This window comes from Hakea prostrata, chromosome 7 (assembly GCF_041222555.1).
Source record: "Hakea prostrata isolate BN-2017 chromosome 7, UWA_Hpros_2, whole genome shotgun sequence".
Taxonomy (NCBI): domain Eukaryota; kingdom Viridiplantae; phylum Streptophyta; class Magnoliopsida; order Proteales; family Proteaceae; genus Hakea; species Hakea prostrata.
Genome location: NC_142606.1, coordinates 4,068,111 through 4,086,933, shown reverse-complemented (window position 1 = coordinate 4,086,933; position 18,823 = coordinate 4,068,111). Strand labels below are relative to the sequence as shown.

The 18,823-nt window shown below is 37.0% G+C and overlaps 2 protein-coding genes across 2 annotated transcripts; both read left to right on the top strand.

The window, feature by feature from the left end:
• Window positions 1–2,757: 2,757 nt before the first annotated feature.
• Window positions 2,758–7,431, top strand: LOC149009099 (translocon at the outer membrane of chloroplasts 64-like). The gene is made up of 4 exons (XM_089163587.1): window positions 2,758–2,918; window positions 3,788–3,839; window positions 5,777–5,846; window positions 6,716–7,431. Exons 1-4 carry the CDS (start codon window positions 2,899–2,901, stop codon window positions 6,796–6,798), a joined length of 225 nt encoding a protein of 74 aa, XP_089019713.1. The 5' UTR covers window positions 2,758–2,898; the 3' UTR covers window positions 6,799–7,431.
• A 4,085-nt stretch (window positions 7,432–11,516) lies between these two features.
• Window positions 11,517–13,345, top strand: LOC149009098 (protein SENSITIVE TO PROTON RHIZOTOXICITY 2-like). Its single transcript, XM_089162168.1, has one exon. The coding sequence runs from the start codon at window positions 11,627–11,629 to the stop codon at window positions 12,935–12,937; it is 1,311 nt and encodes a 436-aa protein (XP_089018294.1). The 5' UTR covers window positions 11,517–11,626; the 3' UTR covers window positions 12,938–13,345.
• The last annotated feature ends 5,478 nt before the right edge of the window (window positions 13,346–18,823 follow it).

Genomic DNA, 18,823 nt, shown 5'->3' with positions numbered 1-18,823 from the left:
CCGGCTAAAGGATGCAAGCGGCTACTGAATCGGAAGTCGGAACCCGTCTTGAGCCCATTCAGTCAGGGATGGACTTGGGCCAAGCCCGCTGTATGGCCAGGCAGTGCATGGGCTTATGTCCCCACCGGGACCAAAATTTGAAGTACTTCAAAGGTAAAATATTAAAAAAAACATATGCAGTACTGTTTGAAAGAAAAATTTATTTATTCACCAAAAAATAAATGCTGTACTATTACTAATCATTTTCAAAATGAATTCCATTACAAATGTCGCTCTTCGCTGGATGTTTTTTATCCGTTATCCTTTTTTCAAAACTGGAAATCTCGAATTAACCAGCTGGTTCTCTAGTGAATTAGTAATGGATATTATCCATTTAGAAGGGCATTTGCGTCATCCTGACGAAACACTAAAACGGAAGAAAAAGAAGAGAGCTCATACAAGGGCATTTGCGTCATCGTGAAATCAGATGATGGTGGAGACCCAACTCCACCTAATGCAACTAATCATCGCTCAATTCTCATGTGGTGGAGATGCGGGGCATCGAACCCCTACATCCCCTGATGATATTAGTTGTAGAGTTTAGTTTGTATAAACTTGATTTCTATTTTAAATACCCATTGGAGCTCGATGGTATCGACAAACCTAATCATAAGGTTTTTCTTTGCAACTTCTTCCTTAAAATTCAAATTTATAATTCCAAAGTGATGGCTTAGTTGATAAAAGACTAACACCTCCAAGTAAGAGATCAAACTTCAAATCTCCTCAATGCCAAGGGCAAAACCCCACCCATATTAATTATATGAATGTTCCATCGTGTAAGCTAGTTTGAATGAACCTCAAATAATAAAAAATAATAAAATTTATAAATTACTGTTGGTTATTTTTTTGATTGTTTCTAAAAGCTCTTTTTTTTTTTTTTTCTTCTATATTGGACCAAGGTACTTTCATTCATAATTTTTCCATCATTTTCGTGTGAATTTTGTAGATCACTTTTTTTTGTTTGGTTCTTGTTTCTTATTCTTTGTGTCTTTTAGGGCTTTTGGGGGTTGTCTTAAGCATGACAATGCTTCCTTTTTAGCTGCAAGGACATAGTGACCTGTGTTGGATAACATTCATGTATTCTCATCTTCATGTTTCACTAACTAAAACCTTCTAGTGGTGCACCCCTTCTGTCTCTGTTAGCCCATATTCCCCTCCATGAACTCAACAAATAGTGTTGCCAATAGAAAGGATTTGAATTAAGAATTTTCTTCATCATTATATCGTCATTATTTTTGTGTTGGTCAATGTCAAAATCTTGACCATTTGTTTTCGTATATACATGTATGGTATTGTTTTGGAGGGACCACATAGCTCCATTTCCTAAATTACATTTTATAGTATTTTAGGCCACCTTCCCACTTATGAAATCTTATGTCACATATGCAAAGGTATAACTGTATAACCACCATTAGTGACAATTTTTAAAATTTACATCAATCTTGTGGAAAAGATTGAAGATGTAATGATTAACACGACAACGACTCCTCTGGCCAGCGATGACCACGATGACGTTTTGGGACTAAAACGCTCATCCTCATTAATTATAAGTTTAATTTATTCATGTAATTTTGTTGACAGATTTTCCATGCTTGTGGTTTCGAAGAATTTAGCCATACAGGTAAGGAATATAATGCATGGGAACTACTTTTTGACATATATGCATGTTAAGCACTGAAGATACATTGAAGAGAATGGTGGTACATGTTCCTACTAATGCCCCAGATTTTTCTCTTCTGCCTGCCATCTCCACCAAGCTTTTCACCACGCTCTTCGGAACTTTATCTAGTAGACCCGGCCAATCCCTTGAGATCAATTCATTGAAAAACAATTAGAATGTTATTAAGAATGCCTTAAAATGTCTACTGAGAATTAACATTTATATTTACTCATAGATATATGCATCTCAAACCAAAAGGAAAAAAGAAAAGAAAAAACCTATAGTTTGCTGATTCTCACCCATTGTGGGAATCAAAAGAGATTCCCACCTTGCGTTTTGCCAGCTCAAGAGCCCATCTATATTTGGAGTTCGGATCAGCGACCCCAATGGGGGAGCAAAAACGACGCTTCCGACCACAAATATCAGTGGGGCCCACGTAGTGAAAAACACTGTTTAAAAAAAACTAATATTTTTTTCCACCAGTGGGACCCACTGGTTTTTGTGGTCGGAAGCCATGGGGGAGGACTGTGCTCCACCGACTGGGAGAAGATCCGGATTCCTGTATTTGTCAAAGTCGTTTGCAGGGTAATTTTGGAAGATAATTATACTTGGTGTGTCGATTTATTGATAGCGCCGACGCGGGTTTTTTTGAGATTGTAATTTATTGTTGCTTGTAGTTTTTTTCAATGAGTCTTGTTTTTCAATAAACTTCTGAGCTTTCGCTTCTTGATTGCTTCTATTTTTAGTGCAATTCTTCTCACGAATTGGTTTTTTATTTGTGATTGCATCACAGTTTTCTATAAGGCAGAACAGTTTAAAAATGTAGCCAGGGAAGATTTGGGCGCTTTTATGGAGCGGTTTGAACTCCTTCTAGTTCGACCAAAAAAAAACTCCTTCCAGTTCATCAACCGCCTTCCTCATGTGGCTCGCCAACTGCTTTGCGGCCTCACTCTTGCAATTAGTGACAAGTTTGTATTCTCCCATTTTTGTTCAGTTCAGTGTTTCGGTTTCTGCAGCGTCTTTTTTTCCCGTTGTTGACACTCTAGTCTAGAGTTTGAGTTCGCATTTTTAATGTTAAGGGTTACGTTAGCGGTTTTGGGAATCCTGAGTGGAAGCGGACGCACGAGCCTGCTACTCGGACTGCGATAGCCGTATCTTGCCTTCAGAAAAATGGGGCTACTTGTGTTGGAAATACTGTCATGGATGAATTGGCATTAGGGTATGGATCACTGTTCTATGCTTCCGTATCGTTGTTTTGGCTTTGTATTTTCCCTTTCCATGGTTGCAATTGGAGTTTCTGATTTTTGCGATTAAGCGAACAAAAGAAAAGGACGTATATCCATTAGTGCCCACTCTCATTGTTGGAGGGATTTTTTTTCTTTCTTCTAATTGATGATTTTCTTTGTTAGGTATTAGGGTATTACTCGAAGTCGTGAGTGAAGTTTAAGGTGTTTCATTCGACTAAACAGATGGAATCAAGTGAAATGAAGCAGAATTCTGAAGGGAAAACGAAAGGGAAATTTGCTGTGAAATTCTTGCTGCATACATTTTCCAGCATTCTGTTGTTTCAGTGAGCTTGCTGAAGCAAATACCTGAATCATTGACAACTTATAGAAGCATGACTACTGCTTTTAATGTTTCAAGTAGATGTTATGGAGGCAAGTGAATGTAGCCTTAAATTACATACAGGCTTACGATTTGCGTAGTTCTTTAATATTTCCAAAATTTCCTGTGGAGTATGCTGTTTATTTTATTTATTAACTTTGATATCAATATATGGAATCTGAGATGGCAGTGTTATTCACAGATATCCTTTGTTTTTCTTGCTTTCTTATGTTTCTCCTTTAAACACTTTCACAGGGGAATGCTTCTTTCAAGGGAAGGCAGTGGAATAAAGCTGTTAATTACTACAGTGAGGCCATCAAGTTGAATAGCAACAATGCGACATATTACTGCAACAGAGCAGCAGCATATTTAGAATTGGGGTGGAATTGTACATTTTAGTTATTCAGCAACTAATTATTTAGCAGTTGTTACCATTTTGAAATGGTCTTCTGTTGACTAATTCTAATTTCTGAATCTTTGCAGCTTTCAGCAAGCTGAAGCAGACTGCAGTCAGGCAATATTATTCGATAATAAGGTAGAAATAAGTAGATCAATGTTGTTATTAGTGAAACTGCATGTATTCCAATCGACCATTCTGTTAAGGTCACTAGACAATCCTGATCCATGAGTACTGCTATGGTTCTATTCAGCATTGGAAGAAGGAAATTTAAAGTGAAATTCGAGGGATATTAGGAAGCAAATTTTGAGCAGTCTTTTCCACAATTGAGAAAGACTTATAATGGTATGGAGAAAAAAAACTTATAAGGTTATGGAGAAAAAAACCAGTGCATTGGACAAGTGAAAATTTAAGGCTTTTCAACTGATTGAGAAGAATTAGTAGTAAACTTTCAGAAATAACTTCTATTTTTATTTTATTTTACTTATTTTCAACAAATTCCATTATTTTCAGGAAACAAAAGAAAAAGGACTGTGTTTGGACATCTGTACCCCATTTCTGGGACCCTGCTTTTCTAGCTTAATGCAAATATCTCCCTCATGGTTGTTAATTCACCCATTTTAATGAAGTTGTAAATTTCTCTTATCTTTGAAAAATGGTTATGATTTGAATTCAACTGATGAATTGTAGGGAACAGAGACCCAACTCATTAGTCTTTGATCCTCATGGCCTTTTAGAAGTAGTCACACTTGAGAGAGATAAGGCTTGCTAGAGGTTTTGGTAAATGTTTAGTTTGGATCTAGTTACTATTAATTGGTCTTTTGATAGTAAGGTTTTGCCTTAATTTTTCCCTTCTCTGGCTCCAATTCCTAGAATTGAGTAGAGTCCATGACAACTATGCTATTCAGCCGGATTGTAGGGGCAGGCCCACTCTTGTCTTTTGCCTGTGGCCTCTGGGTGTCCCTTGGGGTGGTTGCTGGGTTTTGGTAATGTTTGTTTGGTCTGTTACTTATTGGTCTTTTGATAGTAGGGTTTTGCCTTAATTTTTCCCTTCTCTGGCTCCAATTCCTTGAATTGAGTAGAGTCCATGACAACTATGTTATTCAGCCAAAGAATTGTAGGGGAACAGAGACCCAACTCATTAGTCTTTTGACCCTTGTGGCCTCTTGGAAGTAGTCACACTTGAAAGAGATAAGGCTTGCTAGAGGTTTTGGTAAATGTTTAGTTGGATCTAGTTACTATTAATTGTCTTTTGATCAAAGTTGAGTAAGGTTTTCCCTTAATTTTTCCCTTCTCTGGCTCCTATGCCTAGAATTGAGTAGACTCCATGACAACTATGTTCTGATAAATTGATAAAGATGAATGTCTGTTATTTTTTTCTTTCCCTCACTGGATATACTGGTCAAAATAGTTTTAGAGCAGGAGTATATAATTCGAGGTTATTTTTAGTCTCTTACCATGACTCTGGATTCTTTGCCCATTGTATTGAACTTGCATTATTTCTGTACTAGGTTTTTATTTATGGGTTATTTTCAGTCTTTTACCATGAGTCTGAATTCTTTGCCCAATCTTGTACTGAACAGTCTGAACTTGCATTATTTCCAGATTACTTTTGTATTTCTATTGTTTTCTGTTTACATGGGATTGAGATGCATCCTGTGGCATCTTGAGCTCTGCATGTTTGCCTATATGCTAGTCTTCAGCACAAGTTGGTTTGAGGCAGAAATTTATCACATGAGGGAAGAGTGATATGGCTACTGTGTGCAGCGTTTGTTTATATGTTAAGTTGCTGAATTTCTTGAGTTCTTTTGTAGACCTAGATGTTGAAGTTTCAAAAGTTTCAATTAGAAGAAACTTCAAAATTAGTCTTGGGGCATTTTCAGCTGAAACTTCTTAGAGGAACCATGGGTGATATGGTGAATGTGTGGAGCACTGTTGAGCTCACCAGTTAATTAGCCTATTTGGTTTCCTCATTCATGTATTTCTTTTCTACAAGAGCTGTGTGTAAATCGTCTTACATATTTTCCTTGTTCATCTATTTCCATTTCTCACTGTTGTTTATCTATCTTGTTCAGAATGTGAAAGCATATCTAAGACGAGGCACAGCCAGAGAGATGCTCTTCTGCTATAAAGAAGCTGTTCAAGGTGAGGATACTGGTCTTAGATTACAATATAAAGTAGCTAAATATTGATATGTGAGCACTCAAATTGCATTTCATGAGTTTGGATGTCTGTCTTCTCTATCTTCTGTAATCCATTGATAGTTGAATTCTTATTCTGGAAATTCAATATCTAATATACTGTTGCAAGCTAATCTTCAACCATAGGGACCACTATATATTTCATTCTCCCCTTTTGTATTATCAGCATTAAATTGTGCAAAGCTGGTAATGCCATCCCAATCTCTGCTAAATTCAGTCGTTCTTTCGAACCATCATACTGGTCTTGAATGTACCATGTAAATAAAAACAAAAACAGAGGAAGGAAGGAGAAAGCAGAAATGCTAACAGCCAAGGAGGTCTCATGTTAACTTGTGAGGCATTCCAAAATGGATCTTATATATGACATACCAAATTGGAAACAGAATAAATGAAAAGTAGCCAAAACAGAGTCCAAATCCAGTCCCAGGATTAGTGCCTTAGCACCAGGTGCTATTTCCTGAGATTTATTTGCTTTTCCCTTTGTTGGCTTTTCTGACTGATTCTGACAGTCATGTGTGTTTTGACTGCATTGGGGATGAAATTTACCACATGAATAGATGTCGACAAAGGTATCAAGTTTTGGTACCAATTGGCAATGATCACAATCTTCCAATTAGATGGTAATGGGTCCAATTCTTTTTGAGGCTTGACTTAGTTGACTATCCTCCAAAAAATGAAAAATGGGACCAGTTGACAGCCTAAATGAAAAGACATCCAAGAGTGCCCAGTTGGGAATCAGCTCTTTAGATTCTTGACTACTTTGTGCTTTGAAGTTCATCTTTTTAAAATATTCTGTTCTCTTGGTATTTGCAGATTTCAAGCTTGCCCTGGTTCTTGAACCACAGAACAAAGTTGCCAAACTTGCGGAGCAGAGATTGAAAAAACTCATGGTTTGATTTTTTCTTTTTCGAGATGAAAACAGGTAAGCTTAAAAAACATTTTGGGTTCCCTTATCTATTTACCAGCTAGCTGTGGAATTGATTATTAGAAAGTTTATGTGAAGTATGAGTCACTTGAGATTTTGTTCTTATAATTTATATTCTGTATAGTGGAATCTTATTTGGCCGTTCTCATTTGACATTGTTGAAGTTGGGTAACAACTTTTAGATGCGTCACTGGCCTACCTACTGTGTTATATACTTATTTGAAATTTCCCTTTTGGTGTAGTTGGTGGGGCTTTTAGCAAGTAAGCAACTTCCTGATACCTTCAATATCTTCATTTCACAATCCTCATTTGATTGTTATCTCCTGAATCATTCTGCTATGTTGCATTCAATTGATTCCAGTATCATATGATAGTGGGACAAGCTTTTCAGTGTTTTGAAAATTTTAAATGTCGTATCAATGTTAAAGGTAGAAAATTGGGTAGAATTTTATGTTGGAAGCAAAATTATTGATAATTAGTGAACATTACTATAGCAGAATATGAATCTCAGAACAGGTCAAGCACCATAAGAGGCAGAATTATAAGGTTATTAGGAAAGGAAGACGACAACCAAAAGAAACAACAGTAAAGCTGAGGTTTTGTCTTTTGGGGTTTGGACAAATTTCTCTATGTTCCTCTGTGATCATTTCTGGGATTATAGACTGGAACACTTGTTGATTGTTGGATTTTGGTTTGAAAAAAAAACAAATAATATAATATAATATATTATTTAGATAAGTTTCAAAAACATTAAAACTCTATCTCTTTAGTTTTGTTTTAATACTCTTGTTTGATTATTACTTTATGGGACTTTTCTGGATTTAAAGGTTCCAATCCAAGCATTTTGACAATTTGGCATATATAAGGTAATCTAATTTACCGTATTTGGTTAGTCCCACATCGGATGTAGCTAATGATAATATCGATTATATATACATTGAATGCTCTTAAGTGGGGTTTATACCGGTAGAGAGTTAAATATGGATCACATCTATGCGCTAAGCTGGACATTTTTGCGGCCATGGTTTGTGGACCCTAGTCCAACCAGGCCATGGGACATTATAATAATATTAAATGTCTATGATGGGACTTGCAGTGTGTGGATCTTAAACTTTCCATTTCTGGGTTTTTTCTTTCCTGTATTGTATATTACTTACAATTTTGTTTTCTTCTTTCTTGTGTTGTATATTACTTTTGTATCTCCTCTCCAAGTAGTGTAATATGTTGGAGTGTTAGCCTTCAAATCTAAAAGAATTGTTGTATCTTGGAGGTGAGGGCGCCAATGTCAAACCCGGTTTGCATTTAAGGGGGCGTTCAAATACCTTAAAGAAAAGTACTGTATGTACGCCTCAACTCACTTTGTTCGAGTTCGTGTTGTTCTAATTTTCGCATCTTCTATTTCATTCAGCTAAGTGCTTCTGACATAAAATTATACTACTTTGTGATTCCATTTTTCATTGTTTGATATTGGTTTGTCTATACGGTGCCTCTGATATTCTGATTCTAACAATTATGTTCACCATGTTCGATTATATTTTATTCGAAAAGTGTGGTAGATCTACTTAATGGAGGAACTTTGTTCATATTTTGTTATTTATTGACGAAAGACTAGTGACTGAAAACGTGGAGATGAGACGAATGCGTGGATACATGTTGTGTGTGATTTTTTTTTTTTTTTAATGAAACGGTCACAGAATAACTTTAAATTGGTAGAATCAGTGAGAGAAATGAAGCGACTGCTGCCCAGGGACTGTGGAGGGTTTCAATGAAAGCTCCATATAAAAATGGGTGACCGTCCAGATCCATGGTTTCTGCTGAAATTTTAAACATTTCTATCGGTACTAACCATGAAACCTTAACTGGTAGATTAATTAAGTAATCAATAATTGATGTTTAGTTAGTAATTTAATGATGCATTTCATATTTTCTCTCTCTCGTGTGGTCATGTGAATGGGTATTCAGTATTGCTTGGTTAGGTCATAAAATGCTTAGAAATTAGAAAATTTATAATTTGAAGAGTTTTTCAAAGTTTAATAATGGATCAGGACGACCATCTCTTAAATTTTCAATTATGGTAAAGTGCTTAGTAGGAGGAACCTCACAACTCTTTATTCCTCTGCTTTTCTCTGTTTGTTAACATGGTCTCTTACGTCACATTTACCCAATATAGATATTAAATATGTCAATTAAATAAGCACCAAACAATATATTATGGTACAGTAAATTATTGAATATTTAATGAATATATAGTGAATTATTGAATATTTAATGAATGTTTAACGAAGTATATTATTATTTTTTTGAAGTAGAAGAGTTTTATAATGTTATCGACATATTTATCAGCCATTCATGGGCCAAAGAACTGGTTCTTGAACCACCCCCAATTGGCACGTCTAGGCCCAACTAAAATCTCAGTTGCCGCTAAGGTTTGAAAGGATAATACCTCCCTTTAGCATGGGACTCGGTGGAAATGCTCCACGTGGCAGATTTGCATTAAATGCATTCGGGATCTCCGTTATCTCCTGTGGATGGCAACAATTTTGCACACTCAAAACCTCTCTCGAGCCCTAAGACGCCAACTTGATCGGCCTCTCTTTTAGACTTCGGTCACATCAGCAAAAGGATATGACAGGATTATCTCTTGCTAACAGGACATTCCGACGGCTAGGAGCAGCCTCGCTGGCCGCATCATCAGCACGTCATTTCTGGAAGCCATCTCCACCATTCACCTTCCCATCATTAAACCTACTCATGGCTTGAGGCCACCCAAAGGCTAAAGGTTCATTATAAATAGCGATTGATGACGCAGGTAAAAGGGGATCTCCAGCCATTACTCTATTTCTTAACTCCACCAAGAACATTCTGTCCATTAAACTCCTGCTTTTTACTTGAGCATTTATTCTTCTAAGAGTGATTCACAGTTTCTTCTTGAAGGACTAACTTAATTATTGGAGGTGGCCCACTCTCATCTATTCTTTGATCTCAAGGATGAGGTTTGGATCAGGAGCGGACCAGAGAGCTAAGGCATTATTTCTCCACACCAACATATACATAGGAGATGGATATATTACATATGGGGTTCGCAAGATTTGACTCATATCCTCTCCACTAAGAAATATTAGTCTTTACCACACTACTAACCTCACATTGACATTGTTATCTCCTGTTATGTTTTCACAAGTTTTTAAGATTTGAAGAATTCGGGAGCCCTAGCTGATTACAAGTGATCATAGTAAAAGCAAAATTTTTATCAATAAAATGAAAATAGTACCATTAGGACGAGAGTATTTCAAATTTATCAAGAAAAATTGAATCCCTAAAGCTAGTTGCAGACATCGTGGTTCTTAGCAAACAAACCCTAACAAAAAAAATTGGAGATGAAAATGATTAAGTATTTGGTGTCTTGAGTGATGAGCAGTACAATGTTGGAATAGAGTGGGACAAGAAACATTAGATTAAAATACGTGCTTTGCGCCTCATCAATGGCTGCGCCATCTGTGGGCCCTTGGTTCCCCGAAAAAATTGTCATGTGCCAATTTATTGTTTGATTTCTCGTGCATTTGGTTTGACTTCAGTTATAAAATTAACTCAAAGATATTACATTCCAGCTTGTATCCAAATTCCTTTTTTTCTCCTTCTTTTTCAGTTAAAAAAAAAAAAAAAAAACAAGGCACTGACCCATAAATTTGACTCTACAATGGTCCTATAATGGGTCGAAAGAGCCACGAAAGACTCTGAATACCAACTTCCAGAACATCCCCGGTCCCCCTCCCCTTTCTTTTGTTTTCTTCTTTTTTGTGACAAATCATTTCTTAAACGCATCTTGCTTGGGTAGTGTATTTGATGTGGACCTGTGATGCTTACTGTTCAATTAATATCACTTGAGTTTTATCAAATACCAACCGTAAAAAATGTGGTTCGATTTGTTTTAAAGAAAATTATGTGTAAACGGTTGATCTGAATGACCAATATTTAATGAAATTCATGTGGCGTTCATCTAATTGTAAACACCATAGGTCGCAGTACTCTGTCAAACTCAGAATCAATGAAAGATCCTTTCTAAAAGAATGTGCATCAATGCTTTGATGGCTAGAACCTCAATAGCACCAAGTCCATATCACCTCCCCTGAATGAAACACAAAATGCTCTTCCGACTCTTTGTAATTACAAAACTCAGCGAAAATATCCTTTGTCGTTGTGTACACAACGCACAATATTCCAAATAAAATACTTAGAAAGCAAATGAACTATAAACTATTTTGAATTTCTTAAATTTAAAATTAAACTTTTAATCTCAAATTTTTTATGCCTGTATAGGAGAGGGTTTTTTTTTTTTTTATGAATAGAAGGGACCACAGGGGACATACTATGGGTCCCACCTCCAATTTTTTCCATGGAGTGGGCTCCCTCTATTTCTATGGTTGTGGTCCACGTCAGCAAAGGTGATCCAGATTCAACCGCACCATCTCTCTTTTTTTTTTTTTATCTTTTCATGGTTTGGTCGTCGTCGAGGCTAGTAGGCCCAGCTTAGCCCACAAATGTTGACCCAACTCAGAAGCCTAAACCAAACCAACCCAACCCAATCCAATCCAACCCAAAACCCTTTTTTCCTCTAAGGCTATTCATTAAATGGCCCAAGATAACGACGAAGGGGCGAATAAAAGATGCTATAAAGCCGAAACAGCTTCTTCTTCCAAGCGTTCAATATGGTCACAGTTTTTTTGGAAGACCTGCGACTTTTGTGCTTGGTGTTTCTTGTCTTCCGTTTATTCGGTGATTGTGATTAGCAGAGAAAGCTGATGGTTCACTCTTCCACTCCCGACTCCACCATGGATTCAGTCGCCGCCGCCGCTTCTTCTCATGCTTTTACTCCGGGAACTCTTAGCGGCGTTGCTTCTGTTAATGGCGTCGATCTCAAACAGATGCCTCTCTTAACTACCGATCCTCGTCTCCCTCTCTTTAATCTCTCAATTCTTCACAAGAAGATGGACTCGCTTCAGCTTTTCCTTTCTGAATCTGTTCGCGGGAACACCTTGATCGGTCAAGATCAGATGGACATGGTATCTAACGAGATCGTCTCTGCTATTCACCAGGTCATCGTCAACGGCGCTGCTCTTCTCGCTTCATCTCAACCCCAAACTCAAATTCAAACCCAATCCAAATCCCATCTCAATCTTAGCGTTCCTCATGTTCAAGCCACTCCGATTCTTCCAGATGTGAAGGCTTCCACGAGTTCGCTTTTGCTTAACAGTAAAAAAGCTGTGCCTTTCGAACCGGATAAGAGCGAAACTAAGGCGAAAAGGGTATTAGATTCGAAAGTTGCAGGAGCTGACCAAGGTATGAAGGATGATATAGGTGATGACGACTGTGAAATCGTGGAGATGGATGCGGTAGAATTACTGGCTGAGCACATACATAGGTGTGAAATCTGTGGGAAAGGATTCAAGAGAGATGCGAATCTAAGGATGCACATGCGTGCCCATGGTAACCAGTTCAAAACCCCAGAAGCCCTAGCGAAACCAGAGAAATGGGTCGATTCGATGCGAAAAATTCGATTCTCCTGCCCCTTCGAGGGTTGTAATCGGAATAAATCGCATAAGAAATTCAGACCGTTGAAATCAACAATTTGTCTGAAGAATCACTTCAAGAGAAGCCATTGTCCAAAGCTTTTTGGTTGTAATCGTTGTCACAAGAAGAGCTTCTCGGTGATGGCTGATCTGAAAAGTCACCTGAAACACTGTGGAGAGTCCAAGTGGAGATGCTCCTGTGGGACGAGCTTCTCTAGGAAGGATAAGCTGTTTGGTCATATGGCTTTGTTTCAGGGTCATATGCCTGCTGTAAGTGAAGAAGATGCTGAGGTAAAAGAAGAAGCAGGGAGAGAAGAAGACGAATATATGGAAGAGGAGGAGGAAGAAGAAGAAGTAGACGAGGAAAGAACAATCCAATTAGGAGGAAAAGAGATTGGAGAATCTGCACTTCGTTACTCTGATGATGAGTTGTTCGATGGTTTGCTTAAAGGTTTTGATACGATGGATGGTGGGTCTTATTTAACGGATATGTTGGGTTCTGCTGGTTTAGATGTGAACATGGATGAGTTGTTTGGGATTTAGTTCTCGCTGAGAAGACTCCTCCAGGCTACCACAGTTGCTGTTTCTGTGATTTTTTGGGTTTCATTTTTCTGTAGCTCTCTAGATCTGTACATGTTGTGTTGCTGTAGTAATGTTGTTTCTTTTCATTGCCTTCTCTGTTCTTGTTCTTCTTGGTCAACTCCTTTAAATTATTTTGGAATTTTACCAGTTCAATGCTTCCCGTTTCAGGGGCTTCACTAACTTCTACAGATCTTGCCCAACTCCTCTAATGGGTTCAACCGTGAACAGTTAAATTATCTCAGACTTGCAGCCTGAAGATTCTAGCTTGCTTGCAGTTTCTTGATTGTGATTTTAGGTCATACATTTATTTGGTTTTACTGATTTAGACTTCAATCCTTTCATAAAGAAAATAAGAAAAAGATTTAGGACTTTAATCCATGGTTTCTTGAATTCAGTTTCTCTCCTTGAAACTAATTTAGACTTCTAATCATTGTTTCTTGTATTAAATTTCTCTCTGTGAACCAAGATTCGCAGTATAGACGTATGGTTCTGTGAAGTCCTCATCTACTAGACGCAAAAGAAAGAAAAAAAAAAACAAGAAATGAGATGGGATCAGGTGAAAGAAGTCAAATGAGATGTTGTATGTGGGATCAGATGTAGTTGTTTTTTTCTCGTCCAAGTCATCATCTTCAGGTAGCCGAAATTGCTTCAATCATGTGCATTAAATGCGCATGACCATCAAACGGATCCGAAATTTTAGTTGAGATTTCTATTCAATTGCGTGAGATGTTTACCATGGCGGTCTTTGCGCATTTAATGCATAGGACTGAAGCAAAGTCCCTGGAAGCTTGTTATAGTGATTGCTTTCATTACTGAGCGGATAGAGTCATAGAGGTGTGTTCATTACTGATGAGAGAGAGAGAGTGAGAGGTTGCCCAGGTCAACTTGAGAAATCTTAGGTCAAATTGGCCTGTCTCTCTCAAATCGTATCACATTTCGATGGTACGAAGTTTCGGCGTGAATTTCGGCCAAAACTTGGTGAAATTCGCCTGGAAATTAAAAATTCTGCCCAGACTGATATTTTCAAAGATCGACAATAAATCGCGGAATGGTTGATACATTGATTTCTCACGATATTTTGATTTTTGACAATTTCTCTCATGATTCTATAGTAGAATCTTAAAGGTCAACGAACAATCTTATCATTTCTTACTCAATAATTCAAATCTTAAAAAACAACAATATGGTTAGATAGGGGAATTTACATGGAATAATTTATGAATGTAACTCAAATTGAGAAGTCATTTTATAGTAAAATCTTCAATAACAAAAAAATGTGATTAGGGAGAAGAATATGCAAAGAAAAATTTATGGAAACAATTCAAATTACGAAGAGATTTTTTAATGGGATCTTCAAGGTCAAGAGACAATCTTTATAATTATGTCTCAGTGATTGAGGCCTTAGAGAGTAATGTGACAAATGTGGTCGGAGAGGAGAATTTGCATGGAAGAATTTACAGGAAATAATTCAAATTTAGAAACTTTCAATGTGTTTATTGGCATTAAATATGCTAGACACCAAATTTGGGCAAAAAAATGACTACTCGAAATGGGGGGTAGAAATTAGGCCAAACCTTTGGCAAATTTCGCACATTATCAGATTCAAAATTGCTCTTGAAACCCAAAACAACCCTCATGATCTAAGGGCCTGTTTGGTTACATGAATACAGAAATTTCAAATCTCTGGATTCATAAATGGGAGATTTATACCCGTTTGGTTGTGTGAATCATTGGATTCATGAAATCTATGAATTCACCTTTTTACACTAAAAACGTGAATCTGTAGATTTATGGGCATGAGATGAAATCCAAAGATTTCACCCATACTATAATATCCCTAAACATTTGAACCATGACTCTATAAATGTTTTTTCATGATAAATCTACATATTTCATTCCAAAGATTCGTGCTAACCAAACAGTTAATTTTATGAACCATGACTCTATAAATTTAAAATCTATAAATTTTAAATCTCTAGATTTTCAAAATCTCCAGACTTAAGTAACCAAACAGGCCCTAAAAGAGTTTGCCTTACGTTTCTCAATCATATGGTAGGAATATGATTTATTTTTAAATACTAATAAAATAGATCAAAGGCAAGACCTTTAGACATATCACATCCTACTCTTATTACGTGGTTAAGAAGTATTAAAGGAGCACATTGTTCTCCGGAAATAATTTAGATCACTGAAAGCTCCCTGCCAGAAAAGTCTTAGCCGGTAATAGGGTTCTAGGGCGTTTACTGAGTTTACTAGAATTAATCGCGATGTTAATTGGTGCACCGAGTCAAAGAAAGTAGGTATTAATATTGAAATGGTGATCTTATTTTAATATATTTTATGATATTCGGTATGACTCTGGAAATTATTGCTCTCCGGGAAAATTTTTGATTCAAACCACTAAACGTGTTTTCAATCGGATTACTGCGTTTTGATTGTAGAGATTTGATTTAGCAACTTGCTAACAGAAAGTGTAGTAATATTTATCTAAATAATTATTCAACTCCAAAATTCTATCTCATGTGTTCCATTAATTGTTTACCAAATAAAAAAAAATTGTTTCATTAATTGTATTTAAAGTCAGCCACTTTAGGGGTTATATGGCAATAATTATATGCCAAAATTTCCAATTCGGCGTAGAATGCACTTTTTATGTTTTTGTGTCGCATTGGGCAAATTTAGTACATAATTTATATTGAAATCTTGTATGATTTGACACACATGAGCATGTTTTTCTAATAAAATTGGCACAGAATCTTGTATGATATGTACAAAATCAGCAATTTTGGATGAATCATCGAAATTTTGGCCCATTACCACTTGGATAAATTTTATATTGTAAAATGCAAGACTTAAATGTTAGAAGATTACGATAGTCTTGGTGTAGACATTTCTTTTGATAACAGGTATTGGGAGGCCATTTGGAAGTTAAAGGTGCTGCAAATAATCACTTGTTTCATGTGGGTTCTAAGTCTGAACAGGCTGCTAACTAATGATAGGAAGTGGAAAATGGGACTCATGAACCACTCCTTCTATAACTTTTGTATTCATGAAGTCGAAGCTAGTCTATATGTATTTAAAGATTGTCAATATGCGAGTGGAGTATGGAAACAATTAATCCCAATGAATCAACAAGGACAATTCTTCAATTGTGATCGCCGTGATTGGCTTTACCTAAATATATGTGGAAATCTATCACAATAACATAAAGGATGGTCAGCCAATTTCGCCATCACACTATATCTACTGTGGGGTTGGAGAAATCGTGATAATCATGATGAAGACTTTACTCGACCAGGAGGAGGGGTGGAAATGATAAAATAATACTACTCACATGTGGAGGCAGCTTGGACCCGGGAAAATAACCCACAATCATTATCATGAAGTGTTAGAAGAAAGGCAAAGTGGAAAAGACCAACGGAAGGGTGGCTAAAATGCAATGTAGATGCTGCAATTGGTAAATAAGATTTCAATCAAATTGGAGGGGTTTTTCGTAGCTCAAAAGGGGTGTACTTGGGAGGTTTTGTGCATAGAATCCCCAAGACAAGTGTTCTCGAAAGTGAGCTCCATGCTATTTGTGTAGGCATATTCCATGCAGTAAAAAGAAATATGCTATCTGTTTACGTGGAATTTGACTCTTCACAAGCAATCGATTGTTTGAAATCGAGTGCTCAAAATCAAGGAAGGATCAGAAGGATTATTGTGGCGATTCTAGAGTTGGTAGATTTGCATGGAAATATCATCATTACTCATACTAATAGAGAAGCAAATATAGTTGCCGATTGGATGGCGAAGAGAACAATAACATTGGAGTCTCCTATGCAGTTCTTTCAGGTGGATCATTTGACTAGCTCTCTTTAAATTGATTTGGGATTTTTTAACCCCGTTTATATATCAAAAAATAAAAAATAAAAATAAAAAATGCAACATTTAAATGACTATCGCATCTTAGTAAAGAGGACGGGATTCAGTTTGGTTCTTTCTAATTGTATGTGTGATAGCTCTATCCCAAATATATATAAAATCGCGAATTTGAAAAGATTAACATGCAACACCAAGATAGAGAGATAAGATAGCAACTAGAGAATGTGACTTCCCTCTTGTCTCTTGTCTCATTGTGTGGTTTTATCCACCAGCCAGTTATATTAATGGGCTTTTTGCCCATGGGCTCTTGATATGGGCTGATAACCACACCTATTTCTTGAATATGGCAGTGCAAAATTATCAACTCCAGCCCACACAAAATTACACAACGGCCCATTATTTTCTTTTTGGATTCAAACTGTAAGTCAGATTCTCTACCCCAATGCTACCCTACCTCCAAAATCCCCTCTCACAGCTCACCTAACACAGATCACCTAAACTGTATATTAATGGGCTTTTTGCCCATGGGCCGATAAGCACACAGCTCTATCTTGAATATGGCAGTGCAAAATTATCAACTCCAACCCAGACAAAATTATGTAACTGCCCTATTATTTTCTTTTTCCCCCAGTACTTTCGTACCCTAAAATCCCCTCTCACAGCTCACCTGACCTCCCTTTCTCCCTAAATTCCCTTCTCGTAGCCCACTTGACACAGACTGCCTGGGGACCCCCATGTTAGGGAATCGGGATCATCTCCCTGTCGGTGGAGCACTGGATTCCCAACCACAAAAACACAGTGGGGGCCCACATGTGAAATTTTGAATATTTTTATTTTTATGTTTTCTAAAAAAGTATTTTTCACCGTGGGTCCCATTATTTTTGTGGTCGGGAAGCCGTTAGGGAGCACTTTGTACTCTCCGTCGGGGTTTGCTGATCCCGACTCTATGTTAGGTGGGTTGTGATCGAAAATGAGATTTTGAAGGTACGAGAATACTGGGGGTAGAAGATCTGGACCCTTAAAACTGCCTTATTACTAAATTTGTGAATGAGAGATTGTTACCAAGTTGCATGTTCCTGCTACCTACCAACTTAGAAGCCAGTGGGCCAAAACCTATAACCTCTGCAAATGATTTAATATTTGTTACTGTTTTGGATATTGGATTCTCTAAGATCCAAATAACGTGTAATTGAAATTCCAGTTAACAGTATCAAGCCTCAATTCCTTGAATCCAATGCTGTCTTCATATTATATAGTGTGTTTCTGTTCCTGCAAAATCTCATTCTTACTCCCTTTCCTTCGTGGTCCCTAGAAAATGGATTATCTGAATCTTTCAGGATCTCTTGAGTTCACACAGTTCACACCTTCACAATCTTAGGACCATTTTCTTTTAACTTCTCCCAGGTGAGTTTTCATAGATGGAACTTTCAATTTTTCTTCCCACCCCAGTTTCTCCAAATTTTCAAATGACTACTTCAGTTGTTCTTATCAGCCGACTTTGAAATTAAAAATGTTGAATTAAAGTCAGCCTTTTCAATTATATGAGTCTCTTCCAATAATTCTCAATGAACTTCCTTCTTTGTAAATGGTCCCCAACCATTGGACACAGTGTTTCGATATCTTAAGAGATGAACAAAATCCACTCCTGCAATTCCATTGTGGTCCCAAATCTATAGAAAGAAGGAGCAGATGATTATAGATGGGTTAGGTACAAGCCAACACTCTTGAAAATCTTGAACCAACAGCAACTTTAAACATGAAACCCGGAAAATCTGTTCATCAGGACCACCATAGATATACTTAAAACACTTAAAATAAAGCTTAGTTGAGTTCAACTTAGTTAAAAGTCAGTGGAGAATATATGGGAGGGAATATAGTCTCATGCATAAGATCTTTAAACACCACTGTTTCTGGCCTTTGCGCCGCGCAGATGATCTATCTGATCAGGTTTCATCTTTTCTTTATTTTGGGTTGATAGAATCA

What these genes read in the sequence shown, in the direction of transcription:
- LOC149009098 (XM_089162168.1), top strand. Translation starts at nt 11,627, where the DNA reads ATGGTTCACTCTTCCACTCCCGACTCCACCATGGATTCAGTCGCCGCC.
- LOC149009099 (XM_089163587.1), top strand. Translation starts at nt 2,899, where the DNA reads ATGGATGAATTGGCATTAGG. An exon ending in ATGGATGAATTGGCATTAGG is followed by an intron (nt 2,919 to 3,787) that starts GTATGGATCACT and finishes GAATCTTTGCAG; the next exon opens with CTTTCAGCAAGCTGAAGCAG. An exon ending in CTATAAAGAAGCTGTTCAAG is followed by an intron (nt 5,847 to 6,715) that starts GTGAGGATACTG and finishes TGGTATTTGCAG; the next exon opens with ATTTCAAGCTTGCCCTGGTT.